This window comes from Anomaloglossus baeobatrachus, chromosome 10 (assembly GCF_048569485.1).
Source record: "Anomaloglossus baeobatrachus isolate aAnoBae1 chromosome 10, aAnoBae1.hap1, whole genome shotgun sequence".
In the NCBI taxonomy this organism is placed as follows: Eukaryota; Metazoa; Chordata; class Amphibia; order Anura; family Aromobatidae; genus Anomaloglossus; species Anomaloglossus baeobatrachus.
In genome coordinates this window covers 1,666,806-1,689,150 of record NC_134362.1, presented here as the reverse complement: position 1 = coordinate 1,689,150, position 22,345 = coordinate 1,666,806, and the positions used below count along the sequence as shown (strand labels likewise).

Sequence of the window (22,345 nt, the reverse complement as noted above, 5' to 3'; positions counted from 1 at the left end):
GCCCTTTGCTCCTGTGTTACACCGCTGCCCTCTTCCTCTACATTTCACCCCTTACCTGTGCTTGTGCCTCCGCCGCCCTTTGCTCCTGTGTTACACTGCTGCCCTCTTCCTCTACATTTCACCCCTTACCTCTGCTTGTGCCTCCGCCGCCCTTTGCTCCTGTGTTACACCGCTGCCCTCTTCCTCTACATTTCACCCCTTACCTCTGCTTGTGCCTCCGCCGCTCTTTGCTCCTGTGTTACACCGCTGCCCTCTTCCTCTACATTTCACCCCTTACCTCTGCTTGTGCCTCCGCCGCCCTTTGCTCCTGTGTTACACCGTGCCCTCTTCCTCTACATTTCACCCCTTACCTCTGCTTGTGCCTCCGCCGCTCTTTGCTCCTGTGTTACACCGCTGCCCTCTTCCTCTACATTTCACCCCTTACCTCTGCTTGTGCCTCCGCCGCCCTTTGCTCCTGTGTTACACCGTGCCCTCTTCTTCTACATTTTACCCCTTACCTGTGCTTGTGCCTCCGCCGCCCTTTGCTCCTGTGTTACACCGCTGCCCTCTTCCTCTACATTTCACCCCTTACCTCTGCTTGTGCCTCCGCCGCCCTTTGCTCCTGTGTTACACCGCTGCCCTCTTCCTCTACATTTCACCCCTTACCTCTGCTTGTGCCTCCGCCGCCCTTTGCTCCTGTGTTACACCGTGCCCTCTTCTTCTACATTTCACCCCTTACCTCTGCTTGTGCCTCCGCCCCCCTTTTCTCCTGTGTTACACCGTGCCCTCTTCTTCTACATTTCACCCCTTACCTCTGCTTGTGCCTCCGCCCCCCTTTTCTCCTGTGTTACACCGCCACCCTCTTCTTCTACATTTCACCCCTTACCTCTGCTTGTGCCTCCGCCGCCCTTTGCTCCTGTGTTACACCGCTGCCCTCTTCCTCTACATTTCACCCCTTACCTCTGCTTGTGCCTCCGCCGCTCTTTGCTCCTGTGTTACACCGCTGCCCTCTTCCTCTACATTTCACCCCTTACCTCTGCTTGTGCCTCCGCCGCCCTTTGCTCCTGTGTTACACCGCTGCCCTCTTCCTCTACATTTCACCCCTTACCTCTGCTTGTGCCTCCGCCGCCCTTTGCTCCTGTGTTACACCGTGCCCTCTTCTTCTACATTTCACCCCTTACCTGTGCTTGTGCCTCCGCCGCCCTTTGCTCCTGTGTTACACCGCTGCCCTCTTCCTCTACATTTCACCCCTTACCTCTGCTTGTGCCTCCGCCGCCCTTTGCTCCTGTGTTACACCGTTGCCCTCTTCCTCTACATTTCACCCCTTACCTCTGCTTGTGCCTCCGCCGCCCTTTGCTCCTGTGTTACACCGCTGCCCTCTTCCTCTACATTTCACCCCTTACCTCTGCTTGTGCCTCCGCCGCCCTTTGCTCCTGTGTTACACCGCTGCCCTCTTCCTCTACATTTCACCCCTTACCTCTGCTTGTGCCTCCGCCGCCCTTTGCTCCTGTGTTACACCGCTGCCCTCTTCCTCTACATTTCATCCCTTACCTCTGCTTGTGCCTCCGTCGCCCTTTGCTCCTGTGTTACACCGCTGCCCTCTTCCTCTACATTTCACCCCTTACCTCTGCTTGTGCATCCGCCACCCTTTGCTCCTGTGTTACACCGTTGCCCTCTTCCTCTACATTTCACCCCTTACCTGTGCTTGTGCCTCCGCCGCCCTTTGCTCCTGTGTTACACCGTTGCCCTCTTCTTCTACATTTTACCCCTTACCTGTGCTTGTGCCTCCGCCGCCCTTTGCTCCTGTGTTACACCGCTGCCCTCTTCCTCTACATTTCACCCCTTACCTCTGCTTGTGCCTCCGCCGCCCTTTGCTCCTGTGTTACACCGTGCCCTCTTCCTCTACATTTCACCCCTTACCTCTGCTTGTGCCTCCGCCGCTCTTTGCTCCTGTGTTACACCGCTGCCCTCTTCCTCTACATTTCACCCCTTACCTCTGCTTGTGCCTCCGCCGCCCTTTGCTCCTGTGTTACACCGTGCCCTCTTCTTCTACATTTTACCCCTTACCTGTGCTTGTGCCTCCGCCGCCCTTTGCTCCTGTGTTACACCGCTGCCCTCTTCCTCTACATTTCACCCCTTACCTCTGCTTGTGCCTCCGCCGCCCTTTGCTCCTGTGTTACACCGCTGCCCTCTTCCTCTACATTTCACCCCTTACCTCTGCTTGTGCCTCCGCCGCCCTTTGCTCCTGTGTTACACCGTGCCCTCTTCTTCTACATTTCACCCCTTACCTGTGCTTGTGCCTCCGCCGCCCTTTGCTCCTGTGTTACACCGCTGCCCTCTTCCTCTACATTTCACCCCTTACCTCTGCTTGTGCCTCCGCCGCCCTTTGCTCCTGTGTTACACCGTTGCCCTCTTCCTCTACATTTCACCCCTTACCTCTGCTTGTGCCTCCGCCGCCCTTTGCTCCTGTGTTACACCGCTGCCCTCTTCCTCTACATTTCACCCCTTACCTCTGCTTGTGCCTCCGCCGCCCTTTGCTCCTGTGTTACACCGCTGCCCTCTTCCTCTACATTTCATCCCTTACCTCTGCTTGTGCCTCCGCCGCCCTTTGCTCCTGTGTTACACCGCTGCCCTCTTCCTCTACATTTCACCCCTTACCTCTGCTTGTGCATCCGCCACCCTTTGCTCCTGTGTTACACCGTTGCCCTCTTCCTCTACATTTCACCCCTTACCTGTGCTTGTGCCTCCGCCGCCCTTTGCTCCTGTGTTACACCGTTGCCCTCTTCCTCTACATTTCACCCCTTACCTCTGCTTGTGCCTCCGCCGCCCTTTGCTCCTGTGTTACACCGTTGCCCTCTTCCTCTACATTTCACCCCTTACCTCTGCTTGTGCCTCCGCCGCTCTTTGCTCCTGTGTTACACCGCTGCCCTCTTCCTCTACATTTCACCCCTTACCTCTGCTTGTGCCTCCGCCGCCCTTTGCTCCTGTGTTACACCGCTGCCCTCTTCCTCTACATTTCACCCCTTACCTCTGCTTGTGCCTCCGCCGCCCTTTGCTCCTGTGTTACACCGCTGCCCTCTTCCTCTACATTTCACCCCTTACCTCTGCTTGTGCCTCCGCCGCCCTTTGCTCCTGTGTTACACCGCTGCCCTCTTCCTCTACATTTCACCCCTTACTTCTGCTTGTGCCTCCGCCGCCCTTTGCTCCTGTGTTACACCGCTGCCCTCTTCTTCTACATTTCACCCCGTTCCTGCGGGTGAAAAAACATGCAATTCTTTATGCCATCAGTTGTTTTACAGCAACGTTTCGACCTGGTGATCTTTGTCAAGCATGCTGTAAAACAAGTGATGGAATAAAGAATTGCATGTTTTTTCACCCGCAGGAACGCGGTCATCCTTACTACAAGTCTTTACCCAGTGATGATATCAGAAATGGATGATTGTATGGATATTATGGACCCTCAGTTCTCATATAATCTGTTGTCTCTTTCTTTCCAGCTTATGATTGTGAATTCTACAATAAAGGTGAGTGTATCTTCCCATCATTGCCATTGAAGGCCGGACACAACGTGCGACCACTAGGGTACTGACTGTGCCTCTGGTGATATGTATAATGGGCCATTAGGAGGCAGCAGAGGTTGGTGCTAAGCACAGTCCTAGTTGCAGCATCTCCATACAATAGATCAGATCAGGCCTTTACAACATAATGTTGTCAGGAGGTTGCGGGGTCTTCTGGGGCCGCTTAGCACCAGTGAACCCTATATTATACATGCATCATTGAGCTCCGCTGCTGGATGTCACCTTTCTATCCTCAGTTCTAGGTAAAGGTCCATACAGACTGCACAGTCACGGAGACCATAATCTTGTGCTGGCGGTCCATATGGTCGATACAACTGTGATGCCAATGAGAGAACAGTATGAGATGCCGGGCTACTCTGCAGACTTCATGATGACCCCCGGATTATTCAGCCCCAGAACCCATGGTGAGATGTACTCTTCTCTATGCCAGGTTAATAGGTGTCTAGCTGCAGAGGATCCATGCTCCTCGCTCCTCCAGTTATTGTAGTCATAAAGGGATTTGATGGGTTCAGGCTACAGACGGACACGCCACACTATGCTTTGTTTATTGTTTCTGAGTTGCACAGGCAGGCTCGGGTGTTGACCAGCTGTGTTCTCATTAGTGATCGAACTAGCAGGAGTTAGTTTCTGCTAGCCTGCTGGTTACCTGTTGTGGGAGACCTATCACAGATACTCCTTGCATTTTTATGATGGAGGAATCTGTCTTCCCATGTCAAATATAGCTTTTTGCTAAACCGGTCCATGTACTGTTGTGTTACAGTTGCTTACAGTTGCAGATTTACTGTGTGCTGCAGAAATCCTCCTGTCTTCTGGTTATTTCCTCCCTGCTCCTTATTTCCTCCGTATCATATGTTGTCTTATATCTCTGTGTGGGCTAGCTGTGTGATAGTTTTTGGTTTCCCCTTTGTGGGTTCAACCACTACTGTCCCAGTTCTCCCCTGGGGTGGGGCTTGCTAGGGGCAGGGCAAGAAAGGCTGTCCAAGCATCTTTACCACTAGAGGTATCTCTGGGATTAGGGACAGCTCGGGCCCCCTAGCCTGTCAACCCACTTTGCCTCCTGTACTTGATCTCACTGATGTTATTCCACAGACATAAACCTGGTGTCCTTGGAGTTGGCTGAACGTCCAAACTACTTCTTACATCTGGGAGATAATGGGACCTTCCACGTATCCAAGTGGCAGAGAAGTGACGACTTCCAGAGACGCTCCACCTTCATAATCCATAAGAACCGCTGGACGGCGGGGTACAGTGCTTTTGAGAGCCTTGCTCAACCGGGCCATTTTATGAGACTCTCAACCTCCTCTATCTCCCTGACCAAGTACCATCACTCCACCTCGTTCAGACTTTCCACTCTCTACAGGATTTCAGGTGAGAACAGCTGGCCCAGCCAGGATAAGCACCATAATGGGAAACCATTCTCATACCTTCATAACAGGTGAAGGGCGCAGCCCCCATCTATGGCCTATGTCAGTTGTACACCATCATCAGCAATGCAATTGTAGATACAGTATTCATAGAAAGTGACATTGAGAGGCTATAAGGGCGTAAGTCACCACACACTGCAGCCATGCCTCATCTCCATCCCCAACCAGAAGCCACACCTCATCTCCATGAACATACAGGGACCATGCCTCATCTCCTGATATAAATAAGCTGTGCCTCATCTACCCCCAATACAGGAACCATGCCTCATCTCCCCCTATACGTGAGCTGCACCTCATCCCCCCCATACAAATATCACCCCTCATCTTGCCCATATAGGAGATGAGACGTGGCTCCTGCATGGAGAAATGAAGTGTCACGGGGTCCTTTTCCCATATCACATGATCAACAAAGCGAGAGATGAGTGAGCAATCCAAAGAGCACTTATTCCAAGTAAATCAAGACGATCCATAACATAATCCACAAAACGAGGGTAAAATGAGTAAAAACACACGAATATAGTCCAGAAAGTGATAAATAAATGTCCTTGTCTCTCTGAGAAGCCGCAGCTTCCCTCAGAGGTTCAATCTTCTTCCTTCTCTCCGCAAGTTCCACACAGACTGACTGAAACTCCCAGGTAAGCAGAGAGTTTACAGTAGGTAGATCTCACGCCCCCTCCCCCGACTTAGGAACAAAAGGCTGGCAGGGGAGGAATTAAACCTGCAAATGGGACAATGTACACACAAGCAGTACAAATAAGAGAGTGAACCACGCCCAAACATTCACACAAAATGGTACACAATCCATAATATTCCACCATCACATGAAGTATGGCTCCTGTATGTGTGGAGATGTTGTGCAGCTCCCGTATGGGGAGGATTCGGGGCAGTGAGATGAGGCACGGCTCTCGTATGGGGTGAAATGAGACATGGCTCCTATATGGGGAAGATGAAGCTCATTTCGGCAGTACTCGCTAATGTTAGTGACTCCATCCTTAATTAGAAATACCGCAGCATTTGTTCTTTGGGATGGTAATGTTACGCCACTCCAGGCAGGGTTCGGATGGAGGGTGGGAGACGCTTTGAATTTCTTGATGACTATTGAGAAGACAGATTGGAGATAATGGACACCCGGAACCCTGTAACATCATCTGTCAATTCAGGTGGCAGCAAAGAGGGGTATGGATTCTGTAACGGAGTCCTTCTCCCATATCACACAATCAACAGAGCGAGAGATGATGGAACAATCCAAAGAACATTTATTCCAAGCATATCAAACAGTCCATAAATGAATCCACCATACAGAGGGTAAAAATAGTAAAGAAAAACAAACATAGTCCAGTAAGCGATAAATGTCCAAGCCTCTCTGAGAAGCCGCAGCTTCAGCCCAGAGAATAAATCTTCATTCTACTCTCCAAGTTCTCAAACAGACTGCTTCTCTCTTCTGCTCAGCCAGACTGAATCACTAATACCTCAGGTAAGCAGAGAGTTTAGGTGGATTCCAGGCCCCCTCCCCCACACCTAGGGACAGAAGCACTTCTAGCAGTTTTAACCCTGCAGACAGGATAAACAATACATTGAATAGGCAGACCACCACACCCAAAACATGAAACCACACAAAATGGTACATGACCCACAATATCCCACCATCACAGATCCATTTTCCCAGACCAGGGGGTTTGCATCACTGCATGCTGACAGCACAGTATGAGCTCAGGACCAGAGCAAGGCTCATCTCTTATCTGGACTCCAGATGTTGGTCATGGTGAGGCCTACAGGTGGCACTACTCTTTCATTCAATGCATCATGTGCTTAATAGTGAGCAACACCAACCATAGGCTAAACAATGATTCTTCACCGCTGCTTGGGTTGTGTACACTTTTTACCATCTGATCCCCCTATCTATCTGGCTCCTGCACTCTATGCCATCTGATTCCCTCTCTCTGTGGTTCTTGCAGGCTCTTCTCTTTGGTCCCCTCTTTAGTTGGCTCCTGCACTCTCTGCCCCCTGATTCCCTCTCTAGTTGGCTCCTGCACTCTCTGCCCCCTGATTCCCTCTCTAGTTGGCTCCTGCACTCTCTGCCCTCTGATCCCCCTTATTATCTGGCTCCTGCACTCTCTGCCCTCTGATCCCCCTTATTATCTGGCTCCTGCACTCTCTGCCCTCTGATCCCCCTTATTATCTGGCTCCTGCACTCTCTGCCCTCTGATCACCCTTATTATCTGGCTCCTGCACTCTCTGCCCTCTGATCCCCCTTATTATCTGGCTCCTGCACTCTCTGCCCTCTGATCCCCCTTTTTATCTGGCTCCTGCACTCTCTGCCCTCTGATCCCCCTTTTTATCTGGCTCCTGCACTCTCTGCCCTCTGATCCCCCTTATTATCTGGCTCCTGCACTCTCTGCCCTCTGATCCCCCTTATTATCTGGCTCCTGCACTCTCTGCCCTCTGATCCCCCTTTTTATCTGGCTCCTGCACTCTCTGCCCTCTGATCCCCCTTTTTATCTGGCTCCTGCACTCTCTGCCCTCTGATCCCCCTTATTATCTGGCTCCTGCACTCTCTGCCCTCTGATCCCCCTTATTATCTGGCTCCTGCACTCTCTGCCCTCTGATCCCCCTTATTATCTGGCTCCTGCACTCTCTGCCCTCTGATCCCCCTTATTATCTGGCTCCTGCACTCTCTGCCCTCTGATCCCCCTTTTTATCTGGCTCCTGCACTCTCTGCCCCGATTCCCTCTCCCTGTGGTTCTTGCAGGCTCTTCTCTTTGGTCCCCTCTCTAGTTGGCTCCTGCACTCTCTGCTCTCTGATCTCCTCTCTAGTTGACTCCAGCACTCTGTCCTCTGGCCTCCTCTCTTTCTGGCTCCTGCACTCTCTGCCCTCTGATCCCCCTTATTATCTGGCTCCTGCACTCTCTGCCCTCTGATCCCCCTTATTATCTGGCTCCTGCACTCTCTGCCCTCTGATCCCCCTTATTATCTGGCTCCTGCACTCTCTGCCCTCTGATCCCCCTTTTTATCTGGCTCCTGCACTCTCTGCCCTCTGATCCCCCTTATTATCTGGCTCCTGCACTCTCTGCCCTCTGATCCCCCTTTTTATCTGGCTCCTGCACTCTCTGCCCTCTGATCCCCCTTATTATCTGGCTCCTGCACTCTCTGCCCTCTGATCCCCCTTTTTATCTGGCTCCTGCACTCTCTGCCCCGATTCCCTCTCCCTGTGGTTCTTGCAGGCTCTTCTCTTTGGTCCCCTCTCTAGTTGGCTCCTGCACTCTCTGCTCTCTGATCTCCTCTCTAGTTGACTCCAGCATTCTGTCCTCTGGCCTCCTCTCTTTCTGGCTCCTGCACTCTCTGCCTTCTGACCCTTTCTTTATTTGGCTCCTGCACTCTCTGCCCTCTGATCCCCCTTATTATCTGGCTCCTGCACTCTCTGCCCTCTGATCCCCTTTTTATCTGGCTCCTGCACTCTCTGCCCCCTGATTCCCTCTCCCTGTGGTTCTTGCAGGCTCTTCTCTTTGGTCCCCTCTTTAGTTGGCTCCTGCACTCTCTGCCCCCTGATTCCCTCTCTAGTTGGCTCCTGCACTCTCTGCCCTCTGATCCCCCTTTTTATCTGGCTCCTGCACTCTCTGCCCTCTGATCCCCCTTTTTATCTGGCTCCTGCACTCTCTGCCCTCTGATCCCCCTTATTATCTGGCTCCTGCACTCTCTGCCCTCTGATCCCCCTTATTATCTGGCTCCTGCACTCTCTGCCCCCTGATTCCCTCTCTAGTTGGCTCCTGTACTCTCTGCCCTCTGATCCCCCTTTTTATCTGGCTCCTGCACTCTCTGCCCCCTGATTCCCTCTCCCTGTGGTTCTTGCAGGCTCTTCTCTTTGGTCCCCTCTCTAGTTGGCTCCTGCACTCTCTGCTCTCTGATCTCCTCTCTAGTTGACTCCAGCACTCTGTCCTCTGGCCTCCTCTCTTTCTGGCTCCTGCACTCTCTTCCTTCTGACCCTTTCTTTATTTGGCTCCTGCACTCTCTGCCCCCTGATTCCCTCTCTAGTTAGCTCCTGCACTCTCTGCCCCCTGATTCCCTCTCTAGTTGGCTCCTGCACTCTCTGCCCTCTGATCCCCCTTTTTATCTGGCTCCTGCACTCTCTGCCCCCTGATTCCCTCTCCCTGTGGTTCTTGCAGGCTCTTCTCTTTGGTCCCCTCTCTAGTTGGCTCCTGCACTCTCTGCTCTCTGATCTCCTCTCTAGTTGACTCCAGCACTCTGTCCTCTGGCCTCCTCTCTTTCTGGCTCCTGCACTCTCTGCCTTCTGACCCTTTCTTTATTTGGCTCCTGCACTCTCTGCCCTCTGATCCCCCTTATTATCTGGCTCCTGCACTCTCTGCCCTCTGATCCCCTTTTTATCTGGCTCCTGCACTCTCTGCCCCCTGATTCCCTCTCCCTGTGGTTCTTGCAGGCTCTTCTCTTTGGTCCCCTCTTTAGTTGGCTCCTGCACTCTCTGCCCCCTGATTCCCTCTCTAGTTGGCTCCTGCACTCTCTGCCCTCTGATCCCCCTTTTTATCTGGCTCCTGCACTCTCTGCCCTCTGATCCCCCTTTTTATCTGGCTCCTGCACTCTCTGCCCTCTGATCCCCCTTATTATCTGGCTCCTGCACTCTCTGCCCTCTGATCCCCCTTATTATCTGGCTCCTGCACTCTCTGCCCCCTGATTCCCTCTCTAGTTGGCTCCTGTACTCTCTGCCCTCTGATCCCCCTTTTTATCTGGCTCCTGCACTCTCTGCCCCCTGATTCCCTCTCCCTGTGGTTCTTGCAGGCTCTTCTCTTTGGTCCCCTCTCTAGTTGGCTCCTGCACTCTCTGCTCTCTGATCTCCTCTCTAGTTGACTCCAGCACTCTGTCCTCTGGCCTCCTCTCTTTCTGGCTCCTGCACTCTCTTCCTTCTGACCCTTTCTTTATTTGGCTCCTGCACTCTCTGCCCCCTGATTCCCTCTCTAGTTGGCTCCTGCACTCTCTGCCCCCTGATTCCCTCTCTAGTTGGCTCCTGCACTCTCTGCCCTCTGATCCCCCTTTTTATCTGGCTCCTGCACTCTCTGCCCCCTGATTCCCTCTCCCTGTGGTTCTTGCAGGCTCTTCTCTTTGGTCCCCTCTCTAGTTGGCTCCTGCACTCTCTGCTCTCTGATCTCCTCTCTAGTTGACTCCAGCACTCTGTCCTCTGGCCTCCTCTCTTTCTGGCTCCTGCACTCTCTGCCTTCTGACCCTTTCTTTATTTGGCTCCTGCACTCTCTGCCCTCTGATCCCCCTTATTATCTGGCTCCTGCACTCTCTGCCCTCTGATCCCCTTTTTATCTGGCTCCTGCACTCTCTGCCCCCTGATTCCCTCTCCCTGTGGTTCTTGCAGGCTCTTCTCTTTGGTCCCCTCTTTAGTTGGCTCCTGCACTCTCTGCCCCCTGATTCCCTCTCTAGTTGGCTCCTGCACTCTCTGCCCTCTGATCCCCCTTTTTATCTGGCTCCTGCACTCTCTGCCCTCTGATCCCCCTTTTTATCTGGCTCCTGCACTCTCTGCCCTCTGATCCCCCTTATTATCTGGCTCCTGCACTCTCTGCCCTCTGATCCCCCTTATTATCTGGCTCCTGCACTCTCTGCCCCCTGATTCCCTCTCTAGTTGGCTCCTGTACTCTCTGCCCTCTGATCCCCCTTTTTATCTGGCTCCTGCACTCTCTGCCCCCTGATTCCCTCTCCCTGTGGTTCTTGCAGGCTCTTCTCTTTGGTCCCCTCTCTAGTTGGCTCCTGCACTCTCTGCTCTCTGATCTCCTCTCTAGTTGACTCCAGCACTCTGTCCTCTGGCCTCCTCTCTTTCTGGCTCCTGCACTCTCTTCCTTCTGACCCTTTCTTTATTTGGCTCCTGCACTCTCTGCCCCCTGATTCCCTCTCTAGTTGGCTCCTGCACTCTCTGCCCCCTGATTCCCTCTCTAGTTGGCTCCTGTACTCTCTGCCCTCTGATCCCCCTTTTTATCTGGCTCCTGCACTCTCTGCCCCCTGATTCCCTCTCCCTGTGGTTCTTGCAGGCTCTTCTCTTTGGTCCCCTCTCTAGTTGGCTCCTGCACTCTCTGCTCTCTGATCTCCTCTCTAGTTGACTCCAGCACTCTGTCCTCTGGCCTCCTCTCTTTCTGGCTCCTGCACTCTCTTCCTTCTGACCCTTTCTTTATTTGGCTCCTGCACTCTCTGCCCCCTGATTCCCTCTCTAGTTGGCTCCTGCACTCTCTGCCCCCTGATTCCCTCTCTAGTTGGCTCCTGTACTCTCTGCCCTCTGATCCCCCTTTTTATCTGGCTCCTGCACTCTCTGCCCCCTGATTCCCTCTCCCTGTGGTTCTTGCAGGCTCTTCTCTTTGGTCCCCTCTCTAGTTGGCTCCTGCACTCTCTGCTCTCTGATCTCCTCTCTAGTTGACTCCAGCACTCTGTCCTCTGGCCTCCTCTCTTTCTGGCTCCTGCACTCTCTTCCTTCTGACCCTTTCTTTATTTGGCTCCTGCACTCTCTGCCCCCTGATTCCCTCTCTAGTTGGCTCCTGCACTCTCTGCCCCCTGATTCCCTCTCTAGTTGGCTCCTGCACTCTCTGCCCTCTGATCCCCCTTTTTATCTGGCTCCTGCACTCTCTGCCCCCTGATTCCCTCTCCCTGTGGTTCTTGCAGGCTCTTCTCTTTGGTCCCCTCTCTAGTTGGCTCCTGCACTCTCTGCTCTCTGATCTCCTCTCTAGTTGACTCCAGCACTCTGTCCTCTGGCCTCCTCTCTTTCTGGCTCCTGCACTCTCTGCCTTCTGACCCTTTCTTTATTTGGCTCCTGCTCTCTCTGCCCTTTGATGCCCACTCTATTTATCTCCTGTACTTTTTGCACTCTGATTCCCTCTCTAACTGGCCCCTTCACTCTCTGCCCTCCAATCACCTCTATTGCTTTCCCCTGCACTCTGTGCCCTCTGATCCCCTGTCTAATTGGCTCCTGCACCCACTCCCCTCTGATCCTGTCATGGCTATCTCTTTGTATTTGAGACTTGAGACAGATTCAGTGCTAGAAAGCTATTGTTATGCTCCCCCCTGTAGTTAAATGTAGCTTCCTTTCCTTTGGGGAGGAGAAGTTTAATGTCAGTATTCCTTGCCAGGAAGCATTCTCATTAGGCCTAAGCCACACGGCGAGAAAAATGGTGCGGGTGGAGTGCTATAAAACATCGCATTCCACTCGGACCAATTCTAGCCTGTGTGTCAGCACACATGAGCGATTATTTTCTCAGCCTTAATCGGACCGAGAAAACAATTGCAGCATTCTGCGATTGTAATTCGAGACTCTTTCTCTCGCACCCATTCAAGTGAATGGGGCGAGAGAAAAATCGCACTGCACTCATGGTACACCGGTGTACCGCGCATGCAGAGCGAGAATGGCAATAGCCGGCTACGCAGGAGAGAGAGAGAGAGAGAGAGAGAAATCCCTCCCACCCCTCCTGAGTGCCGGCCCGCCCCCCGCAGCACAAACGGACCTCAGTTGCAAGGACACATGCATGACACTCGGCTCTGCTGTACTGCTGGCATGAGCTGAGTGTCATGCAAGGGGATCGCAGTAGTCCCCGTGTGGCCCCAGCCTTACTAGGTGTTTCTAGTTTGGACCACTCCCAGTCCTTATATATAATCTCTGCTCCAATTAGAGGGTGCCGGTTGTTCATTCTCATTTGGATGCTTGGCCTGGAGTTGGAAAGAGCTGGTGAAATCCTCTCCAGACGTTGCTGTTTAGGCTGCAGTCATGGTGCTGACTGCAGCAGTCTGTTGGTGTGTTTCCACCCTGTTTATCTTCCTTTCCCTTGTGTGTTGTTTTAGTGGGGCTAGTGTTCCTTACCTGTCCACTTACTAGCCAAGACTATTGTAGGGTTACTCAGGGCTTCAGGTTCCAGCTCGGCGACAGGTGAAGAACTTGTATAGGGACTGGCTAGGAGTGTTGTGAGAGATCCCCTCTCTAGTTGGCTCTGCACTCTGCCATCTGATCTCCTCTCTAGCTGGTCCCTGCACTGTATTACTTCACTGGACCAAAGATATCGATCACTGGCCTGGAGGAGCGAACTAGAACGGCTACCGGGTCCCTTACTAAAACCATAGGAGGTGGCGAGAGACACATGCTGGTAGGTAGCTGACAGAGGGCAGCCCCAGGGGATCAATGGTACCTCAGAATTGAGCGTCACAGATACAAACAGTCTCTGGTTGTTAAAGCAGCAGCAGCTGATATCGTAGGAGCGGACGGCATGGATACTTGCAACAGCGGCAGCAGATATTGTAGGAGGTGGTCAGCATGGATAGTTGCAGCAGCAACTGTAGCGGACTAGTCATGCACTAAAACATGGGTAGGAATCAACAACAACACACAGCACAGTAAAAGCAGCAGCACATGCTGTAAGGCACTGCCGGATCAGGGTGAACTGGCCCATAAAGAAAGGGTTGTTTCCGCGCCCATGTTACGTGCATTCCAATGTACACAGGCCCTGGGAAACCTCAGCAGGAATCGGGGATGGAGCAGTCACCACTGGGAGGCCGGGAAGGTGAAAATGCCAGTTTTGGCGCCAGGGGAGGACAGGACAGTGCGGGGATGCTGGTACAGGCATTACAGTACCCCTTACTTACGTCCCCCTTTTCCATGAATCTCTTAAGGAGAAGGGCATTCATTTTCTCCCTTGGCTCCCTCTCCTCAGGGCCAAACCCCATTTCAGTCCACTAATAAGTAGGTTTTACCTCTAAACCTTTTCACAGCGAGGTGTCTTCATCAATTGACCGGAGGAAGCGAGGTACCTGGATCTCTGTAGTAACGGCTCAGGATCATTGGTTTGAGGAGGGACACATTGAAGGAGTTGGAAATTCATAAGGAGGCCAGGAGCTTCAACTTGTAGCATACTTCATTAATCCACTGCAGCACCTCAAATGAACACAACTTGTAGGAAGGCAACTTTTGACACATACCTGGAAGAGAGCCATACCTTGTCTCTGGGCCAGAATGAAGGTGGATCGAGGCATCTCTTGTCCCTGTGCCTCTTCATACGGATGGAGAACTGTTCCAGGGAGGACTTGGTTTCTGCCTAGACATCAGAGAAAGTCTTGACAAGGGAATCGGCTGCAGGATTGCCGGAGGTGAGCGCCACTGGGAACAGAATTGTGTTGCTGTCCTTACGCAATGCGAAATGGAGACTTGACAGAAGATTCACTCACGTGATTGTTATATGAGAACTCTGCCCATGGAAGGAACTTTACCCTGTCGCTTTGGTGCTCGTTGATGAGGTGCCGCAGGAAGTTCGTCAGAATCTGATTCACCCATTCTACTTGGCCGTTAGACTGCAGATGATAGGCAGATAAGAAGTCCAAGGTGACATCCAGTAACTTGCAAGTGACCCTCCAGAACTGAGAAGTAAACTGGACACTTCTCTCAAACGCAAAGTGGAGCAGTAGACTGTGCAGATGGAAGATGTGCTCAGCGAGTACTGGCGCAGAGAGCAACCCAGTCAGCTGCGTGCAATGGGCCATTTTCGAAAAGTTGTCTACCAGCACCCACATGTCGGTGCAACCGGAGGACATCATCAGTGCGGTGATAAAGTCCATCAAAATATGTTGCCAAGGAGCAGATGGCATCTGTAGAGGAATCAGATGACCAGCAGGAAGCTTCTTTGTGGTCTTGTTGTGGGCACATGATGGACAGCCCAAAATAAACTCTAGAACATTTTGTCACAGTGTTGTCTATCAATCGAGAGATTAGCTGAAGGGACTTCTTCTGTCCAGTGTGACTAGCCAATTTGGAAGAATGACCCCACTTAAGAACTCGCTTCCTGCCTGCTTCAGCAATGAATGTCTTAAAGGGAGGGACTCAAGACACGTCTATAGGAGCTGCCAACAGCATCTTGGAAGGCTCAAGAATATGCTGACACTACTCCTCTTGGTCAGCCAACAGAAGCAACCGAGGAAGCTCATCAGCCTTGTTGTTCTTCTCAGTTGGGCAGAAATGCAGAACGAAGTCGAACTGGCTGAAGAACAATAACCACCGGTCTTCAACCTCTGAGCCGACTGTAGGTAGGCCAAGTTCTTGTGGTCGGTATAGATCAGTGATGGCGAACCTGTGGCACTCCAGCTGTTGCAAAACTACAATTCCCATCATGTCTTCACAGCCAAAGCTTTTGCTTTGAATGGCCAGGCATGATGGGAATTGTAGTTTTGCAACAGCTGGAGTGCCACAGGTTCACCATCACTGGTATAGATGATGACTGGATGCATCACTCCCTCCAGCAGATATCGCCATTTTTCCAGAGCCTTCTTGGTCTCGGTTACCAATTGAGTAGTTGCGCTTGGCAGGAGGGAAGACCCTGGAAAAGAATGCAGAAGTTACCGTCCTACCTGCAGCAGACATCTGCGTGAGGACCGCACCAGCATTGAAGGACGAAGCCATCTACTTACAGGATGAACTGCTTCTAGTTTCCAGTCTATGCAGCGCCGGAGCCAAAGAGAAGGCCTGCTTGAGGGTGACAAAAGCGTCTTCCGCTTCTGGAGTCCACACCTGTGGATTCACCCCTTTGCGAGTCACAGCCGAGATGAGAAGATTCTGGGACAAAAATTGAGGGATGAACTGACAATAATAATTGGCGAAATCGAAGAACTTCTGGATTAGTTTCAAACCTTCAGGCCAAGGCCACTTCAGCACCACCAATACCTTGTCTGGATCCATTCTCAGGCCGGTGTTTGAGATTAATTAGCCTAGTAAAGACAGGGAAAACCACTCAAAGGCACTTCTCATATTTGGCATTTTGGCATAGAGACAATCCTCCCTTAGGGGTACTTTGCACACTATAACATCGCAGGTGCGGTGTCGGTGGGGTCAAATCCGGCGTCGCTGTCGACATCGCAGTATGTGAATCCTTTTACATACGATTAACGAGCGCAAAAGCGTCGTTATCGTATGATCGGTGTAGGGTCCGACATTTCCATGTTTTTGCAGCAGCGACGGTACGATGTTGTTCCTCATTCCAGCAGGCAGCACACATCGCTGTGTATGAAGCCGCAGAAGCGAGGAACATCACCTTACCTGCGTCCCGGCTGCAATGCGGAAGGAAGGAGGTGGCAGGATGTTTACGTCCCGTTTATCTCCGCCCCTCCGCTCCTATTGGCCGCCTGCCGTGTGACGTCGCTGTGATGCCGCACAACCCGCCCCATTAGGAAGGAGGCGGGTCGCCGGCCAGAGCGACGTCGCAGGGCAGGTAAGTGCATGTGAAGCTGCCGTAGCGATAATGTTCGCTACGGTAGCAATCACAAGATATCGCTGCTGCGACGGGGGCGGGACTATCGCGCTCGGCATCGCAGCATCGGCTTGCGATGTCATAGTGTGCAAAGAACCCCTTAGTCTCTGCAGCTCCTGGCGCACATTTCTCCTCTGTGTGGGCAGATGGGGAGAAAACACCAAGATGTCGTCCAGGTACACTACCACATATGAGTAGATCAGATCTCGGAATATATCGTTGACAAATTCCTGGAAGACTGCAGGAGCATTGTTGAAAGCCTGTTGGCATGACCCGATACTTATAGTGGCCATCACAGGGCAGTCTTCCACTCGTCACCCGACCGTATTTGGTTGTACCAGGTAGAGTTTGGAGAAAATCCTGGAATCTCAGAGCCGGTCAAACAATGCTGGCATAAGCGGCATCGGGTATTTATTCTTTACCGCAATTTGGTTGAGACCTCTATAGTTGATAACTGGCCAAAGAGACTCGTCCTTTTTCTTCACAAAGAAGAATGCCGCTTCGGCCGGTGAGGAGGACTTTTGGATGAATCCTCTTGCTAGATTCTCCTTAATGTACGCGGACATGGATTGGGTCTCAGCCTCGGACAGAGGAGGAGTCGAACCCAAAAGAAGGTCGATAGGACAGTCATATGGCTTATGTTGTAGCAGGGTCTCAGTGTCCTTTTTGTCAAAGACATCAGCGTAGGGCCAGTAGGCGGGTGGCAGCCCCAAAAGATTAGAGGGTCTCACAGGCGGCCAAGTAGGTTGCATGGAAAGAAGACAACTTTCATGGCAGGAATGACTCCACCTGAGTACCTCTCCGGATATCCAGTCCAAAACTGATTCATGCTGCTGAAGTCATGGCAGGCACAGTAACAGTGGCTGAGTCATTCCCTGTGACACGTGCAACCAGAGTCCAGCAAGGCTGTTTTGGAGAATTTTGTGTCTTCACTTGTGTCTTCACGGACATGGTCATTTGAAGGGGTGGAGAGGACTTGCTCTTACCTAGGGTGGCTCTTCTACAGATCCTAGGTTGAACAGTTTCCCGGCTTCTTCAGACAGAAGCGAATCATTTGCGTACGACTTCCGCAGTAGAAGCACCCCTCAATGGATCTCATGGTGGAAACTTGACAGGTGCACTTTATCACCTCCATAGGCTCGGAGAAGGCAACGGAGGCTACAGGTAGCAGCATGATGGGCATCTGGAATGAAGGAGCCAAGTTCAATGACATATTTTTTTTCTCGCTTCGTCTCTCTGGATTGTTCTTGGATCAGGGTGCTGAAGCGGACGTCATATTGGCTTACGGTGAGGCTCTCTTGGTGTAGTATGAGGAGCAATGATGTGGCCAAAGAAACTCGACCCAGCTCATCAAACACCTTGCGAAACATCTCCAAGAAGACTGGCAGACTCTAGGTGATTGGAACATTTCTCTTCCACAGTGGGTTGATCAAAGTAGGGCTTCGCCTCTCAGGTGCAACATCATAAAGGTCATTTTGATCCGATCCGAGGAGAACAGATGTGGCAACAGCTCAAAGTACAGAGAACACTGGTTTATGAAGACTGCATTAATGGGGATCACCGTCAAACCATGGAGGCGACAACAGACGAAGACAGGAACTTGGAGCTGGATTTGTTGCTGGGGTAGGAACCGCAGCCGGTACCACGTTCGACAGAGATATGGCTTGAAAGCGGTATCCAGTCACCGAAGATGAGTAACCACACGGTCCTGTGTCTCACGTTGCTGGACTACCTCTTGCTGCAGGCTGGTGAAAAGAGCGTCACAGGGGCCAGCGGTATCTATGGCTTGGGCAAACTGTAATGCTTGCTTGGCGAGCACAGGATTAGTGTATCTGTACCGTCCCGGTGTTAGTTGGGCTGCTCGGATCCGGGATTGTGGCTCGAGGGGGTCCGGACCTGACTTGGCGGACACTTTGATCCGTAAAAGGGGATATTTACAGGGGAGACGTTTGTGACGCCACCTGTGGGTTGCGGTAATGGGACTACCGCCGCTGCTGTAAGGAGTACCGGGGCAGAAGGAGTTAAGCAGCCTAATGTTTGTCCCTCCACAGGTAGGGAAGGTCCTGGGCTCAGGGGTGTTGGTAGCTATTTGGGAGCGCGGGGTGCAGGGGACCAAGGTACTCACTGTTGGTAGTCGTGGTGCTGGATGAGGATTATAAAAGTGACACACACGCTGCAAGTAAACCAAATTCTCTGTGTGCCGCTGCCGCTGTGGGAAGCCCGTTCAAGTACCCGGTCCCACCAGTGTTACATAGTAATCCGGGGCCTGCCTCCGTGCACAGTTTCGTGTCCGTGTCGGTCCCTCTAGCTTGAAACTATAAGGTCCCGCTCTTCAGTTTTTAAGTGAAGATGTTCTCCCAATCAAGCTCCAGGGACTTCCAAAAAAAGCCATGCCACAAGTCCAAAAACCATCTGACCTTTCTCCTTCTACTCCTACTTCTTTCAGGTGATATCTCTCCTAATCCCGGTCCACCCCAGCCTAACTTTACCCCCTCCCCCACCTCCCATAGAAACCCTGACAATATTATTAACATTCCCTGTACACCCTCACTTCCCTCTTTTAATTGTGCTCTCTGGAATCCACGGTCTGTATGTAACAAGCTTCCTTACATCCACAACCTCTTTCTCAATAACTCTCTTAACTTACTAGGCCTAACTGAAACCTGGATTCAGGATTCTGATACTACTTCCCCTGCTGCCATCTCTCATGGTGGTTTACACTTTTCCCATTCACCAAGACCTGGAAACAGACATGGTGGTGGAGTAGGCTTACTACTGTCCCCACAGTGCACTTTCCAGGTCATCCCCCCAGCTCCATCACTCTCATTCCCATCCTTTGAGGTCCACACCATCAGGCTCTTCCACCCCCTTCCCCTCAGAGTAGCTGTCATATACCGTCCACCAGGCTCACCCACCCAGTTCCTTGACCACTTTTCAGCCTGGCTGCCGCACTTCATGTCCTCAGAGTTACCAACCCTGATCCTAGGAGACTTTAACATCCCCATGAACAGCCCCTCCTCCCCTTCTGCATCCCAGCTTCTATCTCTCACCACCTCCCTTGGCCTCTCACAACTCTCATCCTCTGAGACACATGAAGATGGTAACACCCTTGACCTGGTCTTTATCCGCCTCTGCTCAATCTCTGACTTTGACAACTCACCTCTTCCCCTCTCTGACCACAACATCCTCTCCTTCAAGCTCACAAACCCTCGTCCGCCCCAGCACACTCCCACCAATCACACATTCAGAAACCTACAGGCCATCGATTCTCAGACACTTTCAGACTCTTTACACGCATCACTGTCCCCTATATCCTCACTTTCCTGTCCTGATCTGGCTGTAAAGCACTACAATGACACACTCAGGACTACACTAGACCAAGTAGCGCCCCTCACCCTCAGAAAGACCAAACACAGAGTAAAACAGCCCTGGCTCACATCACAAACTCGATTTCTCCAGCGATGCTCCAGGAGCGCCGAACGCCTATGGAGGAAAACCCGCACACCAGAAAACTTCATCCACTACAAGTTCATGTTAAGGACCTATAACTATTCCCTTCACCTTGCCAAACAGACCTACTTCACCAACCTTGTTTCCTCACTTGCCAACAATCCAAAAAAACTCTTTGACACCTTTCACTCCCTCCTCAGTCCCAAAGTACAGACCCCTGTCACAGCCCTTCATGCTGATGACCTGGCCTCGTATTTCACAGAGAAAATTAAAAACATCCGCCAAGAGATCAGCTCCCAGCCACCAAGCCCTGTGAATCCCATCCCTCCCCATATCCCATCCAGCTCACTTTCCACATTTGACCCAGTCACAGAGGAGGAAGTCTCCAGGCTCCTATCCTCCTCTCGTCCTACAACTTGCCCTACTGATCCCTTCCCCACACCTCTACTCCAGTCCCTCTCTCCGGTTGTCGCCACTCACCTAACTAAAATCTTCAATCTCTCTCTCTCTTCGGGTATCTTCCCCTCCTCCCTCAAACACTCTATCATTACTCCATTATTAAAAAAAACCTTCTCTCGATCCGTCCTGCACAAGCAACTACAGACCAGTCTCCAATCTCTCCTTCATCTCTAAACTCTTGGAGCGCCTGGTCTACTCTCGCCTCACCCGCTACCTCTCCTCTCACTCTCTTCTAGATCCTTTACAGTCTGGCTTCCGCCCTTTACACTCAACAGAAACTGCCCTTGTCAAAGTGACCAATGACCTATTGACAGCAAAACGTAATGGTGACCACTCTCTGCTTATTCTTCTTGACCTTTCTGCTGCCTTTGACACTGTTGACCACCATCTCCTTCTCTCTATGCTCCACTCTATCGGCCTAAAGGACACTGTGCTCTCCTGGTTCTCTTCCTATCTTTCTGGCCGCTCATTCAGCGTATCATTTGCTGGCTCCACATCTTCTCCTCTTCCTCTCACTGTTGGGGTCCCTCAAGGTTCAGTCCTTGGCCCTCTTCTTTTCTGCCTCTACACTGCCCCAATTGGTCAGACCATCAGCAGATTTGGCTTTCAGTACCATCTTTATGCTGATGACACACAGCTATACACCTCCTCCCCTGAGCTCACCCCCGCTGTACTACAGAACACCAGTGACTGCCTGACTGCAGTTTGCAATGTCATGTCTGCTCTCTATCTGAAACTTAACCTTTCCAAAACTGAACTTCTTCTTTTCCCTCAATCTTCCAACTTTCCTCAACCTGACATCTCCCTCTCTGTGTGTGGCACAACAATAAGTCCTAGGCCGCAAGCCCGCTGCCTGGGGGTTATACTTGACACTGATCTCTCCTTCACCTCCCACATACAATCTCTTGCCCGCACCTGCCGCTTGCACCTCAAGAACATCTCTAGAATCCGCCCCTTTCTCACAATGGAAACGACAAAAACCCTCACCGTGGCCCTGATCCACTCTCGCTTGGACTACTGTAACTCTCTATTAATTGGTCTCCCCCTAACTAGACTCTCTCCTCTACAGTCAATCCTTAATGCAGCAGCCAGGGTCACCTATCTGGCTAACCGCTACTCGGATGCCTCTGCTCTGTGCCAGTCATTGCACTGGCTGCCCATATATCATAGGATCCAATTCAAACTGCTTGTTCTCGCCCACAAAGCTCTCCACAGTGCAGCACCCCCCTACATCTCCACCCTCCTCTCTGTCTATCAGTCCACCCGTTCTCTACGCTCTGCAAGCGACTTTCGACTAAGATCCACACTAATTCGAACCTCCCACTCCCGGATCCAAGACTTCTTCCGAGCTGCACCAACCCTCTGGAACGCTCTACCCCAAGAAGTTAGGACAAATCACAACTTACTCAGCTTCAGACGCACCCTAAAGACGCATCTTTTTAGGGCGGCCTATCACACTCCCTAATCAGATTCGATTCACATAGTCCCTCTACAACCTCTCACAACATAGCTCCACATCAAACTCCATGGCACCCAAAGGCATCTCAAGGCTCTCGGGCCCACTGGTCCAGGAAACCATTATCCAGCCCCATTTCCGTGAGATGGTTGGATTGTCATTGTAAATAAGCACTTGAACCTTGCCTCTCCCCCCATCTCATTGTAGATTGTAAGCTCTCACGAGCAGGGTTGTATTTTTTTTGTATTTTGTATACACTGTATTTTTTATACACTATTTTTTTTTCCCCTCTAAATATTGTATTTCTATAACTGTTACTTGTTTGTATATGATCCTCCTGAATTGTAAAGCGCTACGGAATATGTTGGCGCTATAGAAATAAAGATTATTATTATTATTATTATTAAGGGCTGGCACTTGGGACTTTAATGGGTTGCTTTCTCTGGAAAACCCTGTCCTCCGGTGTGCTGATGCCCTCAGTCTCTGAGCTCTCTGGGAAGGTCCCTGAAGGTCCCCTTCCTCTGCAGGTTAATTGCCAGGACGTTGAATCGGCTCCTGACCTAGGGTCCTGTACCCTGTCGTGCTCGGTACCGGTCAGTTCTTTTGGGCTTTCTGGTGCCGACAGTCCTCCTAGACTATATCTGTCGCACCCTTATCTAATGTCACTGCCACTGGTCCCCGACTCCTCTGGTCCCAGACCGCCGTCTGCGACCCAAACTCGATCTA

General features: G+C 51.7%; 1 protein-coding gene across 1 annotated transcript in view; it reads left to right on the top strand.

Annotated features, from left to right (window-relative positions):
- Positions 1 to 22,345, top strand: part of OTOG (otogelin) — a 595,066-nt gene that overhangs the window by 372,261 nt on the left and 200,460 nt on the right. The window contains exons 28-30 of the mRNA XM_075326471.1: positions 3,477 to 3,503; positions 3,794 to 3,961; positions 4,647 to 4,925. Of these exons, the coding sequence (XP_075182586.1) occupies positions 3,477 to 3,503; positions 3,794 to 3,961; positions 4,647 to 4,925 (474 nt within the window). The remainder of the gene's footprint in view (positions 1 to 3,476; positions 3,504 to 3,793; positions 3,962 to 4,646; positions 4,926 to 22,345) is intronic.